Source organism: Myxocyprinus asiaticus, chromosome 38 (assembly GCF_019703515.2).
Source record: "Myxocyprinus asiaticus isolate MX2 ecotype Aquarium Trade chromosome 38, UBuf_Myxa_2, whole genome shotgun sequence".
Taxonomy (NCBI): Eukaryota; Metazoa; Chordata; class Actinopteri; order Cypriniformes; family Catostomidae; genus Myxocyprinus; species Myxocyprinus asiaticus.
Genome location: NC_059381.1, coordinates 29631157 through 29652273, shown reverse-complemented (window position 1 = coordinate 29652273; position 21117 = coordinate 29631157). Strand labels below are relative to the sequence as shown.

The window sequence follows — 21117 nt, the reverse complement described above, 5'->3', positions numbered from 1 at the left end:
ACTACAAACTTTTCAGACATGTTTTGTAAGTTCTGCTCTCTGGTTTATGTGCAGTTATGTTGTGTTTTCTGTTGTTAATATTGCTGGTTGTCCTGTTGAAGCGAAATAAAACGAGTATTCACTTGAATGCCCCACCACGTGAGCAGCAGCATGAGATGGTCGGTCAAGATTTTCACTCAATATTACACTGGATTGTGGTTTGTTTCTCACCAAATCGAATCATATTCCTTCAGAACAAGGCATGAGTCACATACAGTAATTATTTAGATGTCTGAATTATACTTTAGTAGCTTCAAGAGGTGGTCACAATAAACTGCCATTGTATGACATCACTGAGAACCACTGTGTTAAGACAAAGATGTTATATGGTGTTATAACAACTAAGGGGTGAGTAAACAATGGCTGAATTTTCATTTTGTGGTGAACTATCCCTTTAAGGATAAGTTATTCTTCAAGTGGCCCATTACCTTAGCAGCACATGCTGCAGTGGTGGCCTGGCTCCTGCAGCCTGCAGTATATAATGATACACCTCTGCGTCCTTGTCCAGAGTCTCCACCACCTCACTGTACAAGAGGTCTCTTTGCCACTGACCGTGTTCTCTTAACACACGGTGGAAGACTTCCTGTAATGGAGCATCCACTTCTGTCGTTCCTTTCCACAGCCGCAATGGATAACCATCCTCCACCTTCAACAATTAAATTAGAGTGATTTAGTGGGGTCTCATCTTTTGGTTTTTAAGATGTTTACAGAGATGGGTTGCAAATGACACATATGGCTCCAACAGTATCGCATGAAAGGATTTCATAAAGGTTTTTAAGGTGAATGCTCTTTCAAGTTTTAAATCAACAAAACCGACCTCCCTACCCTTAACCTTAAATCTAATGTGAGATGAAAAACGCAATTGCTGAGGCAACCACGTCATTTGTTGTGTGTTGACTCATACCCCGATCAATTTTATAAAACCACCTTGTAAATGTAGTTGGTTATGTAATGCAAATCCTAAAATGAACAGCCATAATAGCGTATGATAAAGTCATGTACTATAGTAAAAGTGTTTATAAGAGAGCCTTGTGTCAGAAAACAAGGCGAAAAGTGTTTATGAACCGAAAATCTGCCGTTTTACTCGTGATTGATTGATTGAAAAAGAATAAAAGTGGTTGTTGTAGTGCTTCTAGTGTTTATTTCTCCAGGAAACAGTTACGATACGTACAACGAGCCACGTAAAAACCATTCTGCAAAAATGAAGGTATAGTAACGTGATTCTATGAGAAAAGGTGGGATGACAAGTGCAAAATAAACAGACTAATTTTACGGGAAAATCAGCAGCAGGAGGTCTAATGTTTTGACTGTTAAAATTGGTCTATTCTTTGCGAATTTCTGAACTGCCCCCGGTGGATGAAGCTGAAACTACAGTCGCACACCTTTGCACAAACCGAAGAGATGAGCAAACATTATACGAATTAAACGTTTGAGTAGTAATAACATTAATATACTCCTAACCCTAACAATACTGAGAACAAAACAGTATTCTTTTACTTCTGAAGCATCATGCTAGCACAGCATGCACAATTTTCGGGACATGAACATTTGCCGCACAGTGGTGCTTGTTCGGAATTTGGCACAATGGGTCCTAATAGTGCCAAAAAATTTGGAACTAACACACCAGTTTCCCATGTAAACTAAACTAGGTGTTTGCAGACAGCTGATTTTGACTTTAGCTCAATCGTTGTTGAAAACTTTATATCATAACACAAAATATATATGAACTATATTTTCTCTAGAGGCAGGAATCTGCTTGAAAGGGTTTTCGATCTCTGAACATTTGATCTTATGATGTAATTTGGAAGAGTAAGTACAAACCTTTTTAAATGCCACGTCCACATGATCAGAGCTTGAACTGGATGTCCAGCCTTTAGACTTCTCCCTGGCCTCCCTCAGAAGTTTTTGTGTGAGCAGGGCCAGTCTGGCACAGTCTGGAAATTCATTTTCTCGGAAGTGAGAAAAAGAACTTAGACCTGCATCATTTTGCAGTGAATCTTCAGTAAAGCTGCCTGCTCCCTGGGCTTCCCAGTATTTCGGGATCTGTATTGATGACAGATACAAATAGTCAAGTAGGTGTAAGGACGTAAAATTACACACATTTTGCTTACAGATAGCATGCCAAATGGCTGGAAACTTTAATAAATATAGTTTTGGCAATCTTGTCTTTGCATTACAACACTAGTGCTGAAAAAACTATTGAAAAGGCACTGAGCAGGGAAGCTGATATTGTGCATTTAGCTCTGAGCAAGGAAGCTGACAGTCATTAGTACTAATTAACTGAAAAGTGTGCAGTGGACCTGGAAAAGGTGAGAGCATTCGTTAACCATATGCGCCAGTCCCTGTGTTGCAGCCAGGTTCTCGCTCAGATCCCTCTGATCAGGTCTTCCCAAACTGTATTTCCGTTGTCTAGACCTATGTCCAAAAGCAGAGAATAGCACACATTTGTAATTTTTTTTTTTTTTTCTTCACAGAGCTGACTGCAATACCTTTGCAGAGATCCAAATTAGTAACTCTCCCTCCTGTTGACATTACCACAGACCCCTAGGGAGAGGGGTATTGATTTACAGGTTGAAGTCAGAAGTTTACATACACTTAGTTTGAAGTCATTAAAACTCATTTTTTAACCACTCCACAGATATAATTTTATCAAACTATAGTTTTGGTAAGTTGTTTAGGACATCTTCTTTGTTCATGACACAAGCAATTTTTCCAACAATTGTTTACAGACAGATTGTTTCACTTTTAATTGACTATATCACAATTCCAGTGGGTCAGAAGTTTACATACACTAAGTTAACTGTGCCTTTAAGCAGCTTGGAAAATTCCAGAAAATTATGTCAAGTTAGACAATTAGCCAATTAACTTCTGATAGGAGGTGTACTGAATTGGAGGTGTACCTGTGGATGTATTTTAAGGCTTACCTTCAAACTCAGTGCCTCTTTGCTTCATGGGAAAATCAAAAGAAATTAGCCAAGACCTCAGAAAAAAAAAAAAAAAATTGTGGGCATCCACAAGTCTGGTTCATTCTTGGGAGCAATTTCCAAATGCCTGAAATTACCACGTTCATCTGTACAAACAATAGTACGCAAGTATAAACACCATGGGACCACGCAGCCATCATACCGCTCAGGAAGGAGATGCATTCTGTCTCCTAGAGATGAATGTAGTTTGGTGCGAAAAGTGCAAATCAATCCCAGAACAACAGCAAAGGACCTTGTGAAGATGCTGAAGGAAACAGGAAGACAAGTATCTATATCCACAGTAAAACGAGTCCTATATCAGCATAACCTGAGAGGCTGCCCACCATGGAAGAAACCACTGCTCCAAAACCACCATAAAAAAGCCAGACTACAGTTTGCAAGTGCACATGGGGACAAAGATCTTACTTTTTGGAGAAATGTCCTCTGGTCTAATGAAACAAAAATTGAACTGCTGGCCATAATGACCATTGTTAATTTTTGAGCAAAAAGGGTGAGGCTTGCAAGCCGATGAACATCATCCCAGTCGTGAAACATGGGGGTGGCAGCATCATGTTGTGGGGGTGCTTTGCTGCAAGAAGGACTGGTGCACTTCACAAAATAGATGGCATCATGAGGAAGGAAAATTATGAGGATATATTGAAGCAACATCTCAAAACATCAGCCAGGAAATTAAAGCTCCGTCGCAAAAAGTCTTCCAAATGGACAATAACCCCAATCATACATCCAAAGTTGTGGCAAAATGGCTTAAGGACAACAAAGTCAAGGTATTGGAGTCACCATCATAAAGCCCTGACCTCAGTCCGATAGAAAATGTATGGGCAGAACTGAAAAAGTGTGTGCGAGCAAGGAGTCCTACAAACCTGACTCAGTTACACCATTTCTGTCTGGAGGAATGTGCCAAAATTCCAGCAACTTATTGTGAGAAGCTTGTGGAAGGCTACCCAAAACGTTTGACCCAAGTTAAACAAAGGCAATGCTACCAAATACTAACAAAGTGTATGTAAACTTCTGACCCACTGGGAATGTGATGAAAGAAATAAAAGCTGAAATAAATAATTCTCTCTACTATTATTCTGACATTTCACATTCCTAAAATAAAGTAGTGATCCTAACTGACCTAAAGCCCGGTGCATACTGTACGATTTTGGCCACAATTTTGCCATCTGAGACAAATTTTGGGAATCCTAAAGGATTTCTGTCATTGTTACAATCTTACAATGGTCAGTGTGACATGTTCACTGACGGCCGATTAATAGCCTTTGTGATGATCTTTAACGTCTGACGAAGTCAGAAATTAAGCATCGCAGCCCTATAGTGTGACTGCTATTATGACGGCCAGATGAGATATTCCGCTTCTCTCTCGCACCCCAATTCACTTGGAAATAAACCTGCTCCGTGTCTGCACCATAGCAACATTTGTGCCCAGTTATCACTCAAGCTCTTTCAATGATTTTTCTTCTTTTCATTTTATATAAAACGTTTTAATAAATAAGCAGAAAATACTTGGAGAAAAGTGTAACACTTCAGCAATATGAAAGCATTATTTCCTGAATTAAATAAATACAAGAGCTTACAAAACGAAAATAAATAAATGATTGCATTTTCTTAACACGTTTGTTCTTTATATTTATCATGCATTTTCTTTACAACTATATTTTAATTACTATTTTACTTTTAATAAATTTACTTTAAACGTCTGTAAACTTCTTTAGTTAAGATTCACACCACTCCCAATTTTATATAAAAAAAAGGTTGAACAATTTATATTGGTAAGTAGCCTATTTATGGAAAGTTTTAATCCAAATCAGCAGGTACAGTTGGATACAATTATAGAAATCCATGTCGTGTTTGTGCATTATCCATAGGGAATTTGCAAGCGCAATATATTATCAGCCTATATGAATTTTCAAAATTTTGCGTGGCCTATATGTTACTAATCTAAAAGAGGAGAAAGATGTACTATAACCCACCTTTTTTTTCCCCATATGTTAATGGAGAAGTTTGTCATTTTGCAGGTCACAAGTTCATTATTACTCTAGGCTACCTCCCGCACTCGCGTTCATTCTCAACATCTGTAGTTTTGTGTATTTGTGATCAGGCTGTCTTATAGGCTTATTTGACAAAATCCATCTTTCTTTTTACATGTTAGCCTATGCTCGTGATGGAGTGGTACTGGAGCAATGGAAACGCTGATGTCCTGACTTTCAGGGGGAAAAAATGCTCCTCAGTCGCAGGCAAATCTCGCAATTTCATTTCTATTCCGCAATGCTCCCGTAATGTGAGTCTCATTCACTGATCGGGACGATTGGGACCACAGTTGGCTACGATGTGTATCGTACAGTCTGACATAATGTTGCACAGTGTGCCATGGCAATATCACTGCGTTCATATTGTCCAGTCTGACAAGCAACAATACTAAAGGACTGTAAAAATCCACAGTGTATAGCAGGCTTAAGACAGGAAATGTGAAAAACTGAGTTTAAATGTATTTGGCTAAAGGTGTATGTAAACTTCTGAGTTCAACTATGTAAAAAACTACAGTTCTCTGTCGAGTTTTTTGTTGTAAAGGAAAAAAAAATTTGATTGATGGAATGCTACAAATTCTGACACAAAGCCTGCATTTCATTTGGCAATGTATTTACTCAATTTACTTGTTTTCTAGTGTTTCTTCTTATAGCAGCATGCTTAAATTAAGCATGGAAATATATCTGCACTGTGCCAATGTATAGCACTCCATCCAGAGCTCAGCAGGAGGGCATAGAGAGCTTTCTGCCTCCGTGGCAGCTGGCTTGCAAAAATAGGAGTTTCTTCAATTGCTTTGGAGTCAGTCACTTGGATGCATTTACCCAGTCAGACCTGTGACTTCTCAGTCTCGGTTTCTTTCTTAAGGCTGATACAACTTGATTTCCTTCAACAAATGAATGAATACCATCTATAGAATCCTATATTTTGGAGCCAGCAGTATTAGATAACAGGTTGCAGAAGTTGGATAACTTGTAGGGGCCCACTTTATATTAGGTGTCTTTAACTGTTGTGTACTTACCTGAATAAATAAGCTTTTAATACAATGTACTTATTTTGTACAAATGCAGTAGTAGATCCTAGCATAGGCGATATAGGCAGCTGCCTAGGGCGGCAACACTCTCTGGGGTGGCACAACAGGGTACCTGACAGGTTTTATTGATCTTTCTAAAAGCAGCTACTTTGTTACTGCTTGCCTTTTCGGTCATATACTTTTACATATATCAGTAACCATTTGGTGCATATTGTACTTTTTTACACAGAGAAAATAGCATACATTTATCCAAAATCCCATTATCGTGAGCAAGCTGACTAAAATGTATTACATTGTCAAAATAAGAGTTCCCCAAGAAATATTCATGAATGAACCTAGTGTCCTCCATGTTTCCTATTCTCTCTGATAACAAAGCACTTTATTAAGATGTACTTGTAATTATGACTTCACAAGTGAAAAATATGATTATTCTTATGGCACATGAAAGCAGCTTTAGTCCATTGTATTAAATGCTTATTTTTTTATGTAAGTATATGGTAGTTAAAAAGTCTTTATATTCTCAAACATGAAGTTCGAAGGGACCACATTTTCAAATATTAATCCCAATTTCCTACATAATCCATCTGTCTTCCAGCCCTTCACTTCCTCATGCTCTTTTATCTCAGTCACTCTGCCAGAGTTTCTTTAAACAGCTGAACTGCATTACAGATACAATATCTCCCTTATCTGTGTGAAATTAAAGCCAGATGTGAAACTGTGGTGTTACATAAGCCACTCTCACACAAAACTGACCCAACAATCATGCTGTACAAAACGGAGAAAAAAAGTTTTTGGCTTTTCCAACTGGTATTGATGTAATATTTATTGTAAAAGATGACTAGTCTTAATGGTGCAGAAAATCTGGAGCTAGTTATAATAAAATGTCTTTGCTAGCTGATTGAATGTACAGCACACAGGTATGAGTGACAGTACAATATATATTAATGTTATAAAATGTTACATAACCATTAAAATGCAATGGATTATAGTTTTGACTGCTTCAACCCACCTCATGCTGGTTCTGTCTCTTTTGAAAGAGTTGAGGTGGAACAGGGAGGGCGCCAAGCACACAGCAATGTTGGTTGGGGTCATCTGGTTCTCCTCCTTGCAAGCAACCACCTCTTGCAGGAAGAGGAGGAGGCTCTGAAGGGCCTCCCTGTTCTCATCAGTCAGGAGGTAGATGGCAGCTTGAACCCCTGCAAACTGTTGATCTTTGGGGAAATCTGCGGGGAAATGAAAGACATTAAATGCAGATTAATGACTTGGAAACAGATGTTTCAGTTGGTCTCTAAACAATCCAACTCAACTTTGAATGACTGGCGAATGCTTAAATACACACGTTTCTCAAGACTTATTATTGCAGCAGATGATTGCGACAAGTTTCATTCATCATTGTTTTGACCGGAGCTTGGCTTACATTGGTAGATGTGCAGGAAGCATTCACACAGTTTGCTGGAGAAGATGGGTTCAGGCAGGTCTCTGAAATACTGCTTCACCATGTCAGCCACATCAAAGGCTGACTGATTTTCAAAGGACACGTTGTCAGGGTCGGCCTCCACCATGTCCCTTAAATTTTGAATGCGGGATTTGACCCCAGACTTTCGGAAGAGCCCAACCTGTGAGGTTTGACCAAGATTGGCAAGAGAGATAAATGGTTATGGACTTGAAACACTGCAGTTCATTATGCCACAATTATCATATAATATGCATAGAGATTTCTATGTAGGCTATAGACCAAATTGTTTCAAGAATCAGTGTGCAGATATGGATTAACTAGCCTGGTTTCATGGGAATAAAAGTACTCTAAGGGTGCTTTCATACATGGTTTGATTGCTTGGACCAAACTCAAGATTGTTTCCTCCCCCTGCCCCCACTGGTCTCTGTTCACATCATATTATTTGGGTCAGAACCACGGTCTGATTATGTCATCAATGTAAAGCGGCAACACTTTTATCACTGTTACTAGGTAACAAGTCATGAAGACGTCAGCTTCCCTGTGTTAAGTGAAGGATTAAAGTTTGTCTAATTGGATTTAGCACCAAAACTTTACATGCACAGAACGACTCATGCATTTGTCTCCCATGGATGCATTGAATGTGCAATGATGTGATGAATGTTTGCGTTTGTCTGCCGTGAGCCCGCAGATGCATAGCAAGAGATGTGAAGAATGTAAGCTCTCTGAAGGGGATTTATTTTGACACAAGCAGGTATGAGAAAAGCATTATACTATAATAATTGCAATCGGGAGCCTGCAGAGACGCAAATTATACTTCATTACAAGTGATTCACTTCCGCAATTTGGTACGATTGCATTCATATCAGCAGTGAACCGTACTGGAGTTCACATGAACCGTACCCCAGACCACTTTTGTGGAAGTTAACTGCTTGTGATGACGTATAATTTGCGTCTTTGCAGGCTCACAATCCCAATTATTGTGGTATAATGCATTTTGTATAACTGCTTTTATCCAAAATAAATCACTTTCAGAGAGCAGCTCACATTCTTCACATCTCTTGCAATGCATCCACGGGCTTGTGGCAGATAAACTCTAATATTCATCACATCATTGCATATTCAATGCATCCGCAGGAAACAAACACAAGTGTTGTTCTGTGCATGCAAAGTTTTTGTGGTAAAACCAAAGAGACAAACTTAAATACTTCACTTAACACAGTGACGTCTTCTTGACTTGTTACCTACAGTGGTAAAACAGTAACTAATCGGACCACGGTTCGGACCCAAATAATATGATGTGAACAGAGACCAGCGGGGGCAGCGAGCGGGGGAGGAAACTAACTCTGGTTCTGTACAAGCAACAGAACCAAGTGTGAAAGCACCCTAAAGAACCTGAAAAACATTGCCATAGAAGCAATTCCCTGCATTTTCCAGGTGAAATGTCCACTAGTGGTGATAAAACTGGTAAAACTTTGACTCCTATCAAGGAAAATTAACTGACCCAAATAATTTCAAGCCAACATTATAAAAAAAATAAAAATCAACTTTTACTCCCATTGAGGCAATACAAACCAACCAAAACAATTTCAAATCAATGCGATATAGAAATTTATTTTTAGTAAGCTTTTCATAAAATACTTCATTTTAAGCCTATGCAGCCCTACACCAAAAATTTAAATTTGGTCAGTGCCATTATTTACTCATACTCATGTTATTCAAAACCTTTAGGACTTTTTAACATAACGTTTTTTACACTTGATTTTTTGAACACAAAAGGAGAACATCTGGGCTGCAGCTGTCAAGCTCCTTACAGGATATGTAATAAGTAGTAGATGTCCCATGTTGGATCCTGGCATAGGTGATATAGGCTCTATATGACTATACAAGTCACCTGAAGCCCTTTATTTGTTGTTGATCATAAACATTACAAATTTGAATGGGCAGAAGACAAAATTTATAGTTAATAGCGCCCTATATTTGGGTCTTTTTCCACACAGACCTAGGCTTGGAATACAGTGCACGGATCGTTTAGGGTACTTTATCCAGAGCTTGACAACCCCAATTCCTTTCACTTATATTGGAAAAGAGCAGCTAGAGGGCGAGTGGATGACAATTTTCATTTTGGGTGAATAACCCCAACAAAACTATTTCATTCCATCATTATTTTTCAATTATATTGCGGTTTACATGCCATAAAGCATATTCCAAACTTGAGTTACAAGATAAGATTACAGTACTCATAGTATGATTTCTTCTGAGGTTGAATTTTGGATCTTTAAAAATAAAAGTACACAACAGTTATTTCCAGTCCACTAATTATATTGGACAAGCTGCTTTCCAAGACAGCACTTGCTTGTCTGTAATCGCTACATAGATGATCTTGCTTTGGTGATCCAGCTTGTTTTGGAACTGTTTTTACTGGCAGAGCAAAAATAATGAAAATGGCTGGATATAGAACATTCTTTCCAACTCGAACATACATCCAAATCACAGACTTGCTGTTATTTAGTACAAAGCACTTTTGCTTGTTTGATTTTGCATAAATTAAAATCGTAGTAGTGTTAGGGTTAAGAAAAAAATGGTGACAATTTGCATTGATTTGAAATTGTGTTGGTTGGTTGATTTGCTTCAACGTGAGTAAAAGTTGTACCGTTTTAGCACCAATAGTGGACATTTCACTTGAAAACTGCAGCGAATTTTAAAGAAAACTTGCATTACAATTTTCCCCGAAATGTTTACTGAAATCAGGTAGGGACTAGCAAGATAAATAGCTGTTTGGCAATACAGGCCTAATTTTTGTATAATTTATTAAACTCAAAATGGAAAAAATCCAGGCAAAATTAAGATTGAAACAAATTATTAAATTTGATTTGTTTAAATATGCTTAACTTTGTTTCGATTAATGCAATTAAAAGCAATGTTTTTAATGTTAAATTAAATACACATTTATTTTAAATTCAAAATACAGTTCATTATTCAAAGATTACTCAATTCAGTTTAATGGAAATTTGTCATACAGTTGAAATCTTAAAAATAGACTGAAATATTTTTTTTTGAGTGTACATTCAACTTCTTTTGTATATTTAGTCATTCCTGAAACATGGTCTCCATTTCTGGTTGGTGACGTGCCGTACCTGATCCAAACATTTGGTCCTTAAGAACTCCACTGCTCTCAGAATGCTTGGCGGCAAAGGTTTCCCAGATTGCTGGACGCTCTGGAGCAAAGGCACCCCGAACACCTTTCTGCTCTTGTGTTCTGAAGGTGTAACCTTTCGGTAGACTTTAGGCACTGTCCTAGAATAAGCACATAAAAGCACATAATGCATTATTTTTAGATCTTTACTTGATGTACTCATCTGCATTTTTCAGAGATAATGATGTGTTCTGCTAAATTGACAGATGAAATAGCAGTGAATAAAGTACATATAGCGGATCACATAAATGGCGGCAACCATATCCGGAGTGTTCTGAAGCCATCCTGCGCATCAGCATCAGTGATAAATCTTTGAGTGTGCTGAACTGACATTTCATTTGTTTGTTGTAGTAAGCATCTTGTAATTTTCTCTGTTTGACCTTGAGAAATCCAGCAGTGAAGAAATAAAGTTATTAGAATGGGTGTAGTTGTTTTAAACTTTGAGTACATATTGGCCTGTTGACAAAAAGCTCATGAGGAATTTCGAACTGTCCAATTCGTTCAGCAAAGCACATATTGATTTACATTCTGAAAAGCCCTTTTTTCATTAGATGATGAACTTACAGTAGTGCCATGGCTATAAGCTGTGTAGTTAAGAAGATAACCTGACAACAATTTAAGGCCTGCTTCTCATTATTTCTATATAAATCAGGTTCAGGGGCCTGGAGATAAAACTTCAAAGCCATTTAAAAGTCGTTTTTCGGGAGCCTAACTAATTTGACAAATTAGATTTTCAACATTTCATAAAATTTTGTTCCCCTTGATAGCGTTAGCCTCAGTTTCCCTCATTATTTCTCTTCTAGCCCAATTCTCCTTAACATCAAGCTGGGTTCTTCAATTAAAGACAATATCAGCATCTACCTTACTCCATTAGCTAAATTATGTTCCCCTAATGATTGAACGTGACTGTTTTTATTCAAGAGCCTCCCTGTTCTACACCAACATGCAATAACTACTATAAAATATTGCTTATTTTAGAAGAAAGGACAGGGTTTTTTTTTTTTTTTTTTTAAGAATGACAGGCTCAATTCCTGAAATCAGCTGCATTGCCTTAAAACTGAGGGTGCTGCTCAAGCAAGGGATCAATGTAAATGTGGGAATAGACTTGAGAGGGTATTTCTTTTGTAGTTAGCTCAATGGATGTTAAAACAAATAGCCCAATAACTCTCCTCCCAAAAAGTCAATTATCCTCCCCTTTTTGCCATAAGCAATTGTTTTTTAGTCCAGTTAACTACACAAATGCATAATGTCAAACATGTTATCAATTGTTCCATGGGGAGCTCTGTTCTCAGATTTAGGTTAAACAAGATTTTTAAGGGAAAAGACAACAGAAGGAAGTAAATGCAAAAAAAAAAAAAAGATTTTTTAAAAATATTAATAACTAGTCTTGACCATCACAAAAGTTGCTCTACTGTACAATGCATGTAGGCATTATTACCAAAACTGAACAAGTGTTTTGAAATTTGCAGACAAATCAGAAGTGTTCCATTTTGATAATTTATGAAACATTTCGCACTGTACATATTATTGTAATCAGTAAAAACATCAAACTCATCAAATAGCCACTTGTCATATGTTGTTGGAAAGCTCTCAAAGAGTAGAATACAACCAGCCTAATTTCCTATTTGTTTTACTCAGTGACAACAATATAGCGATTTCTGGCTATCTGGCATTTTACAATCTGGCTGAAAACACATTAGCTTTCCCGAATCAGATGACATAATTGTAAATGCTGTATTAATTCGAATTGGGTTCAGATTGGTGCAAAAATCATCCATATTTGGACAAAGAGACATGCGATTGGTGACTGTTACATATAGCCGCCAGGAGATGGTGCCAAGTACATGACACAGAGTCATTGAGTCAAGTGGCACTCATTCTGTAAAATCTCAAGACTAAAATCATGTCTGCATGCTATGCAAAGTCATGGTTGTGTTTGCATGTGTAATTAGTTCTTGTAAAATATATACAATTAATATGTTTAAATTTTTTTGGGAGAGGATTTTGGACACTTGGAGATGTTTATGTACACTAGGATAAATTAGTTTTATAATGTTATAACTTTTGATTGCTTTGTTGAATCAACACAAAATTTTACTCAGTTACAACTGACATGATTGGGAACAAAACAAAGGCAGCCTTTTCGGAGCTACCTTATTTACAAGGTAGTCTTATTTTTCTGATTTGATATAATGTCAAATCAGAAACATAAGTAGAAAAAAAAGTAAATTTGAAAGTTTTTTGTGATATATAATTAAAAATGTGAAAAGTTTTCTTTACAATGACACCAAACACTTGACCCTGCTTTGTGTGTGTGTGTGTGTGTGTGTGTGTGTGTGTGTGTGTGTGTGTGTGTGTGTGTGTGGTTTGTTTGTTTAGTTTTTTTTTTGTCGAGTAATAAGCCTTTAATTTTGGGTATGCCACTGAAACAGGACATCTTTAAATACACCCTCAGAGCTTAAAGGGTTAAATTACCTGATCAGAGAGTCTGTGCACTCTTGTGTGGTGACATTTAAAGGCTTAGTTCATCCCAAAATGGTGCATTTTTACTCACCCTCAAAATTACATACTTTCTTCCATGGAACACAAAACAAGATGTTAGGCAGAATAAAAGCCTCAGTCACCATTCACTTTCTCTGCATATTTTGCCCATACAATGAAAGTGAAAGGTGACTGAGACATAACATTCTGCCTAACTAACATCTCCGTTTGTGTTCCACGGAAGAAAGAATTTCATAGAAGTTTGAGTGTCCACAAAAGTTTAAAGAGTAAACAACAAAAACATTTATTTTGGGTGAACTACCCCTTTAAGGACAAAGACCACTAATAGATAAGAGTTATCATCCTTGAAGCCCTTTATATTCTAGTGCACATAATTACTCAAGATAAACTTGAAAGTCAATCTTTAATTAAGAATTAGATGACCTGAGCTGAAAAATAAAAAACAAAAATTATTCTGAAATCTTTCTTATGAACTCATCAACACATCAATGGTCCATTCACCAAAAGAACGATCCTCCACTTTAAATCTATATCCTCCCATGCTATCGAAAGGCAAAATCACAGTGCTAGAGGCTCTTCCAAAGGGGTGAGAAAGAGCAAGGCTATGCTGTGCTGTGTGGCCTATGGTGAGAGAATTCACTCTCCTTTTTGATCTCACTACTCTTGAAACTTTGTCTGTTTTGTCTGCTGAGAGATGCGCCAAGGTTGCACTACGCATACAGTAAATAATGAATGAATCTCTAATCGGCAGGTCTCTGCTCTTTCTCACTCCTTCTTCCTCTCTTCCATTGTCTTGATTCCTTTTTTACACAAACTACTTTTATCAGATTATGTCTATTTCTCTTTCCCTTCCCTGCTTTGCTTCCTTTACCCGTCTTACCAGTTCCAGCCTTGTTTGCTGAAGGGTGAGTGCTTGTCCATTAGAGCCGTGAGCCTGAGGAGGCTCAGTCTTTGCAGCATTGAGACACGTGCTGCTGATTTGGCCTCTATGCCTGTGCTGGGTTTACTCAGTGAAAGCATCTGTGCACTGGACCAGTGGGACCTCTGAACTCTAAAATGTAGAAAATCAACCAATTTTTGTATAAAAATGCATTGTCAGTGTGTGATCAATGAACTTGCAGCATTTGCCTTAGATTGAACAATGGATAAGTGTTTACATTACAAGTATAATTTTCTTACCCAGTATTTATGTCTTGTTTTTCCAGAAAAATAACTAAATGTCCTTAAAACAAACCATATTTACTTGAGAAGCGAACTGACATAAGATATTTTTGTTTCTAAATAAATCTAAAGTTAGTGAAGATTTTACTTACAAGAAAAAAAAATAGCAAATATAGTTAATTTACATTTAATTCAAAGGGAAGTTTTTTTTTTTTTATTACACCATTGGCAAATATTCTTTCTTGTTTTATAGGCTGATGTGTGTATTATATTCAACGTTAAAATTCTTTCTTGTTTTCCCAGCTCAATATGCAACTACATGTCTAACTATAAAACTAACTATGTTTAACTGTAAGTAAGCCATTTGTCGATAGATTTCACCCAAAAGTACTACATTGTGATTCTGTTGTACTATTAAAACATTCCTCTGTTTGTTTGAACCGACTAGTCCAGCCAGACAGTAGGATTGGCTCAACCAGTGGCTTGAGTTTGGGGTGGGACCTTCTGATTGTACAACCAATGAAAGACAGAGAGTTTTCTGGAATCTGTTTTAAAACAGTGATTATTTTTGCAGTTCTGTTTGGTGATTCTAGAGGCACAGAAATTACATTAGCTTTAAGCTTAGATTTCTCAAAACCAAGACATCATTTCTTATGTCATTTTGTCTCTCAAATAAATACATCTTGTTTTAAGGCAGTTTAGATAGTGAGAGTACACCAATATGCTGATAACGATCAAAACTCAGTTTATAAAAAAAAAATACGATGTTTACATGAGACTTGAAATCATCCGATTATTCTCTGCTTTTGACGTCTGTTAGGATATTCAGTAACAACACCTGTAGATGGTGCTACAGGCCCAGGTGTTGCAAGGTTGATCCAGGAAAGTGGCTGCTGAATTAGAAGAGACTGTGTTGACATTGCTGCCATGTTCTATAACACACTGGATAAGCCAGTAAGAATTCTGGTAAAGGTGTTTACATGCAAAGCGAAATCGGGGTAATGGGCAAAAATCATGTGTGCCAATCGGTTTTTGCTTACACCACTTATGACCTTACCCCGATAAAGGAAAACCATTTAAGGTGTTTACATGACCTTACACGTTGTCAGATTATTAAGCATAACTGGTGTAAGACCGTGCATATAAATGCAAATTTTTACCGGAAAACAAGACAAAAATATTGATAAAGATAATTATTTTTTTGTGTACCATAACACTACCATGTAGCATGAATGATATTAGACACTTCCTGTCTCAGCTGCCATATAGCAAAGTGGTAGTTTCTGTCTCTTACCGATCAGTAAGCTCTGTAGGCTGAGTAGTGTGTGCAAACACTTCTGGGCTTTTGTTGTAAGTCTCATCTAGGGCAGCTTCATCTGTCTCCTCTGGCTCTTTGATCTCAAGGTGGATGTCAGTCAGAGAGGAAGGTGAAGGAGAACCCGAGTGGTAGAAATCAGAATCCCCATCTTCGGACAACTTGTCTGTCCACGAGGTAACCAACTGCTGCAGGCCACAAATGCGTTCCATCACACTATCCAAAGCTGAGAACACGTCGTCATCCATAATCTGCACATGATCTGGGACATTGTCATAAATGCTGGTACGATGATCATAAGTAGCTAATGGGCTGCAGGCTTGTTCCTGGTCTTTGGAGATACTGCTTTTACACCGTCTGCCTCGGTAACCATGGAAGCTTCCTGTCCTCCAGTTGACCGAAGTGTTGTCGATAGGTGAGAAGGCACTGTTGTGGGTGAGCACTGTTGGGAATGTTCCAGGCTTGTGTCCGTGTGGAATTTCGAAGACAGGGTTGATGTCAAGATTGCGCTGGTTGTTCAAGTCCTGCTCATTGATTTGGTTCTGGCCGTCTTCTTGTTTGGGCATCCAAGGCCGTTTGCAGTTGCTGCGCACCCGGGTGACAGGGCTTGGTGTGCTGACCGCACTGCTGCTTTCCGAAGGACTGCTACTGGATCCAGAAGGTGGTGTGCAGGACACAGGACTGCAAGTTTTGTCTTGGAGCCTCGCTATGTCTAGACACTGAAGATGCTTCAGCCTTTCCTCACCAAGGTCTTCCTGCATAATTGGCCCACTTATGACAAATTTGGCCTTTCCACTTTGAGTGTGTGGCTGTAGCGTATTTCCTCTTAATCGGAGCTTCTCCACCTTACGCAGAAGACTTTTGCCTTTTTTTACTGGAGGCTTCTCAGGAAAGTACTCCTCACCGCTTAAAGTGTGATGCTCACCTGGGGACGGGGGTCTGCTGGAAGAGGTTTCAGGAGATTGGGTTGGCTTGTAGTTTGAGGAGCATCTGGAAGAGCTACGACTTGTCTCGAGTTCCTCAGTGGTTTTGTTGGGAGTACATCCCCCATCGCTGTCTGCATTACTCGAGCTGTGAGTGGAACTAAGCTCATGCACCTCCCCGCTGTCAGAAAGAGAGGCCTCACAGCTTCCTGATCTCCTTAAACTTGAGATAGGGCTGTTCATTGGTAGAATCTCCCCATCATCCGCACGGATCCAACGCCTGCTCTTTCTGTCAAATGACCATTTTGGGCTGATAGCATAGAGGTCTTCTTCTACCTCTTCATCTGCCTATATGAAAAAAATATGTTTTATACACAGCAAATAATGGGGTAAAAGAACATGAAGTCTTACTATCTTAAATTTTTTTTCTTCTCAAGTAAATTGATCTTGTTTGAAGTGGAGGTTGACCGATATATCTGTTTTACATAACCCGTTTTATTGATATATCATATCGGTATCGTATAGGACAGTTGCTTTTTGGAACTATCGTTTATCGGCACAAATTAATGCTGCTAGTTGCAGATAGTATTTATTATTATTATTCCTCTGTTTCCAGCACCTGAGTGTTCTACAGTTAGAATGTCTTGGTTCTACAGGATAATAGCGGCTTCTAGAGGTAAAATAAAAACAATTACTGACTCGGCATGGAGTTTGCTGTGCTTTGATGCACAGAGCCTGGCACTTAAAAAGCTGATTTAAAACATAGCCAGAGAAAAGCCAAGGTATGAATACAGTACACATTATCATTACTGTACATATAGTCATGGTACAATAAATCAATATTTTAAGACAACAACATTTTATAGTTGGTGTTTTGGTAATTAATTTGTTTATAACTTATTGCTGCATTGTAGAACTGTGTGTTTAGCAACAAGGTGACGATGATGCTAACTTTAGCTGTTTGATTAGTTAGAACAATGTTACCAAGTGAAAGTAAAAAGTAAAAAGTCAGTGATTATATATAACCGCAATTGCTGATGATCTACTATTGATGAATTACTTTTCATCCAATATTTATTAGTCCATGTGACATTGTTTACTTTATAGTGTTTATATTATTATATATTGTAGATAATTGGAAGAGTGCATGTTTTGTTTCCCTTATGTGTTTGTGTGTGCAGCTGGGAGCACAGATATTTCAAAATAAGAGTATTGTATTTCAGGCTTGTTCATCATTAAAAGTCCCACTTTACACACCAAATCCTATTTTTTCTAGTTATTATTAGGATTTTGGTTAAACAAAATCTGGGATTTTATTCTCTTTGGACTATTGTTGCCTCTCTGTCTGTGTCTGTCACAGTAAGAAAAGACTTAGAATTTTGTTTTTACATTAAATCAATCGATCTGCCAATTAATCGGTTATCAGCCTTTCAGCCAGTTTTCAGTAGTTATCAACATCTGCAAAATCCACTATTGGTCAGCCTCTAATTTGAAGGAGATTTAGATAATTTTACCATAAAACAAGACAGGAATACTCATGAAAAATATTTGTTTATGTTCTTGGAGCACTTGCTTTGATTGGAGAAATGTATTAATAAAATGTATTATATGGTTCTCTAGAACACTCAATTCTGATTGGTCCATCACGGCATTCAGTGGTCAAATAATTCTGAATAATGAGCTCCTATCCAGGCACAAAGTGATATTTCACCAGTCATTTGTGTATTGCGGGTCATACTTTGGTTGTACGCGTACCTCTATGTTTTGCGCATACAGTTTTTACGCGTAATGCATTTCTATATGTCGTCTGCACATATGCCTGACCGTGACTGTCCTAAAGATTATTTTGCATTATCCTGTACAAGTTGTTATACATAGAGGAATATATGGGGAAAAGAAAGCCAAAAACTTTATGAAAAGCCTTTCCTAAGGCACACTTGGGTTTATACATTTTGTTTACATGTATCTTCTCCACAGTTTTCTCTCATACTCACCCGTCTCTTGGATCGGCTCAACTCGAGCTTCATCTTCGCACACTTATTTAAGGTGCCTAATCTCCTGAAAGCAAAAGAAAACATGGATGACAAACAGGAAAAGAAGCATGACGTCCTTCTCAAATTCCTCCCACTGTGATTAGTGAGAAGCACTCAAACTCTGTCAGCAAATAACACGCTCTTGCTGCGGAAGGGTAAATTGCTCTACCTGCAGAGAGAATCTATGGCATCCTTATCCAGAAATGCATGATCACTCTTCACCCAGTCTATGTCAATGGGGAAACAGCAATCTGGAAGGCAAACAAGGTAAAATGAATTGCAGTATAACAATATTTGCAGTTTATTAGCACGCATAATTTACTCAAAGGATACAATGAGGAATGTAAAAACTAAATATTTACCAGTGAAAAACTGTGCGTACTGAGGAAAGCCAGCTGCACAAAGCCAATCACAGGCCTCCTTTGCTTCAATCTCTACAAAGAGAAACAATGCATATAAAATATGTAATTTTTGGTTGTTTAGCTTTCATGAGGCAAACATAAGGGGGGGAAATCTTCAAACTATTACCACTTAATTCAATTTACTTTTTAATTAACATTGAATGGGGTACATTTTTTGAAAGAAGTCATTCTATTCTACCCTAGGTTTATTAACCATCCTCTCATTTCATTAATTTCCTGTAGATTAAAAGGCAGAGGCGGACAAATTTGCTGCTAATTGAATGTCTTCGGCTTGTACATAGTGGAATAAAAGGTGGCAGGCTGCTGACACATATAATTCAAGCCTCTTTTGGTCCCTCTGTTCTTCTGCCGCTAATTTACTTTCACCTTTTCAGATACTTTCCTAACATAACATTGACAGGAACAGATGGTGGAAACAAATCCTTTCTTTGCACCTACTGGCAATCCATATAATCTCAATGCCTAAGATTCTGGCTTTCCCATTGGTGGCAATGGGGTCAGGGGAAGACAGCTGGATCTGTGCTACACAGAACAGATGGCCCAGATATGTTAACATAGTGACGATGTTCAGCCAGGTCTCCTAAGCAACCAAATTGGCCCGGTTGCTAGGGAGGGTAGAGTCACATGGGGTAACCTCCTCGTGGTTGCTATAATGTGTTTCGTTCTCAATGGGGCGCATGGTGAGTTGAGTGCAGATGCCGCGGTGGGTGGCATGAAGCCTCCACACGCGCTATGTCTCCGTGGCAACGTGCTCAACAAGCCACGTGATAAGATGCGCGGGTTGATGGTCTCAGACGTGGAGGCAACTGGGATTCATCCTCTGCCACACGGATTGAGGCGAACCATGAGGACTTAAAAGCGCACTGGGAATTGGGCATTCCAAATTGGGTGAAAAAAAACAACAAAAAAAACATAGTGACGATGTTAACGCTCTGACGCAGGAGCGGCCTGTGAAGGACTGCGCTGGGTGTGATCGGCCTCCCCCGCTGAAAAAAAATATGTTGGGTTTGAATGTTGGTCCACAACACGGTATGCTGGTATGGCAACAAGGCTTTTTGACTTAGCTTAAAGGAATAGTTCATATGTAACTTATGCCATAATTTACTCATCATGTCATTCTAAACCTATATGACTTTCTTTCTCATGTAAAATACTAAAGGAGATGTTTTAATGAATATTCAGGTCCTTTTTTTTTAAATGACAGTTGATAGATACTCACTTTTAAGCTTAAAAAAGGACAACCTGGTCTCATAGAAGATTTTTACATGGCTCATTGTACGTATCACTGCAGTTTCCTAGTAAAATAAATCAGGAATAAATAAATTCCTAGTAAAATAAATCCATGGCAGGACACCACGAATGAAGCCACTGCTTTCCAACAAAAACATTGCTGCTTGCCTGAAGTTTGCCAAAAATCACCTTGACACTCCACAATGCTACTGGGAAAATGTTTTGTGGACTGATGAAACTAAGATTGAATTGTTTGGGAAAAACATGCAGCACTATGTATGGCATAAAAAGGGCACAATAGGGCACAAACATCATCCCAACGGTGAAGTACGGTGGAGGGAGCAACATGATTTGGGGCTGCTTTGCTGCTTCGGGGCCTGGACTGCTTGCCATCTTTGAGGGAAAAATTAATTCCCAAGTTTATATCCTACAGGATAATGTCAGGGTGGCTGTGTGCCAGCTCAAGCTCAGTAGAAGCTGGGTGATGCAGCAGGACAATGACCCCAAACATCAAAGTAAATCCACTACAGGATGGCTTCAAAACAAGAAAATCCACATTTTGGAGTCACCCAGTCAGAGCCCAGACCTTAACCCAATACAGATGCTGTGGAATAACCTCAAGAGAGTCATTCACACCAGACATGCTAAGAATATTGCTGAGCTGAAGCAGTTCTATAAGAAAGAATGGTCCACAATTCCTGAATGTTGTGCAGGTCTTATCCGCAGCTACCAGAAATGCTTAGTTAAGGTAATTGCTGCCAAAGGAGGATCGATCAGTTATTAAATTCAAGGGTTCACTTACTT

At 38.3% G+C, this 21117-nt stretch overlaps 1 protein-coding gene across 3 annotated transcripts in view; it reads right to left on the bottom strand.

Annotated features, from left to right (window-relative positions):
• LOC127429005 (rho GTPase-activating protein 7-like) overlaps nt 1-21117 on the bottom strand; it is a 104521-nt gene that overhangs the window by 3488 nt on the left and 79916 nt on the right. For 2 of the 3 annotated variants that reach the window (XM_051677722.1, XM_051677723.1), the window contains exons 2-12: nt 19024-19095; nt 18831-18912; nt 18623-18686; nt 15685-16976; nt 14110-14280; nt 10669-10828; nt 7496-7694; nt 7088-7301; nt 2340-2454; nt 1861-2082; nt 468-685 (exon numbers count right to left, since the gene is read on the bottom strand). In XM_051677722.1, the coding sequence (XP_051533682.1) occupies nt 468-685; nt 1861-2082; nt 2340-2454; nt 7088-7301; nt 7496-7694; nt 10669-10828; nt 14110-14280; nt 15685-16976; nt 18623-18686; nt 18831-18912; nt 19024-19095 (2809 nt within the window). The remainder of the gene's footprint in view (nt 1-467; nt 686-1860; nt 2083-2339; nt 2455-7087; nt 7302-7495; nt 7695-10668; nt 10829-14109; nt 14281-15684; nt 16977-18622; nt 18687-18830; nt 18913-19023; nt 19096-21117) is intronic. The other variant, XM_051677724.1, reaches the window with a different exon arrangement.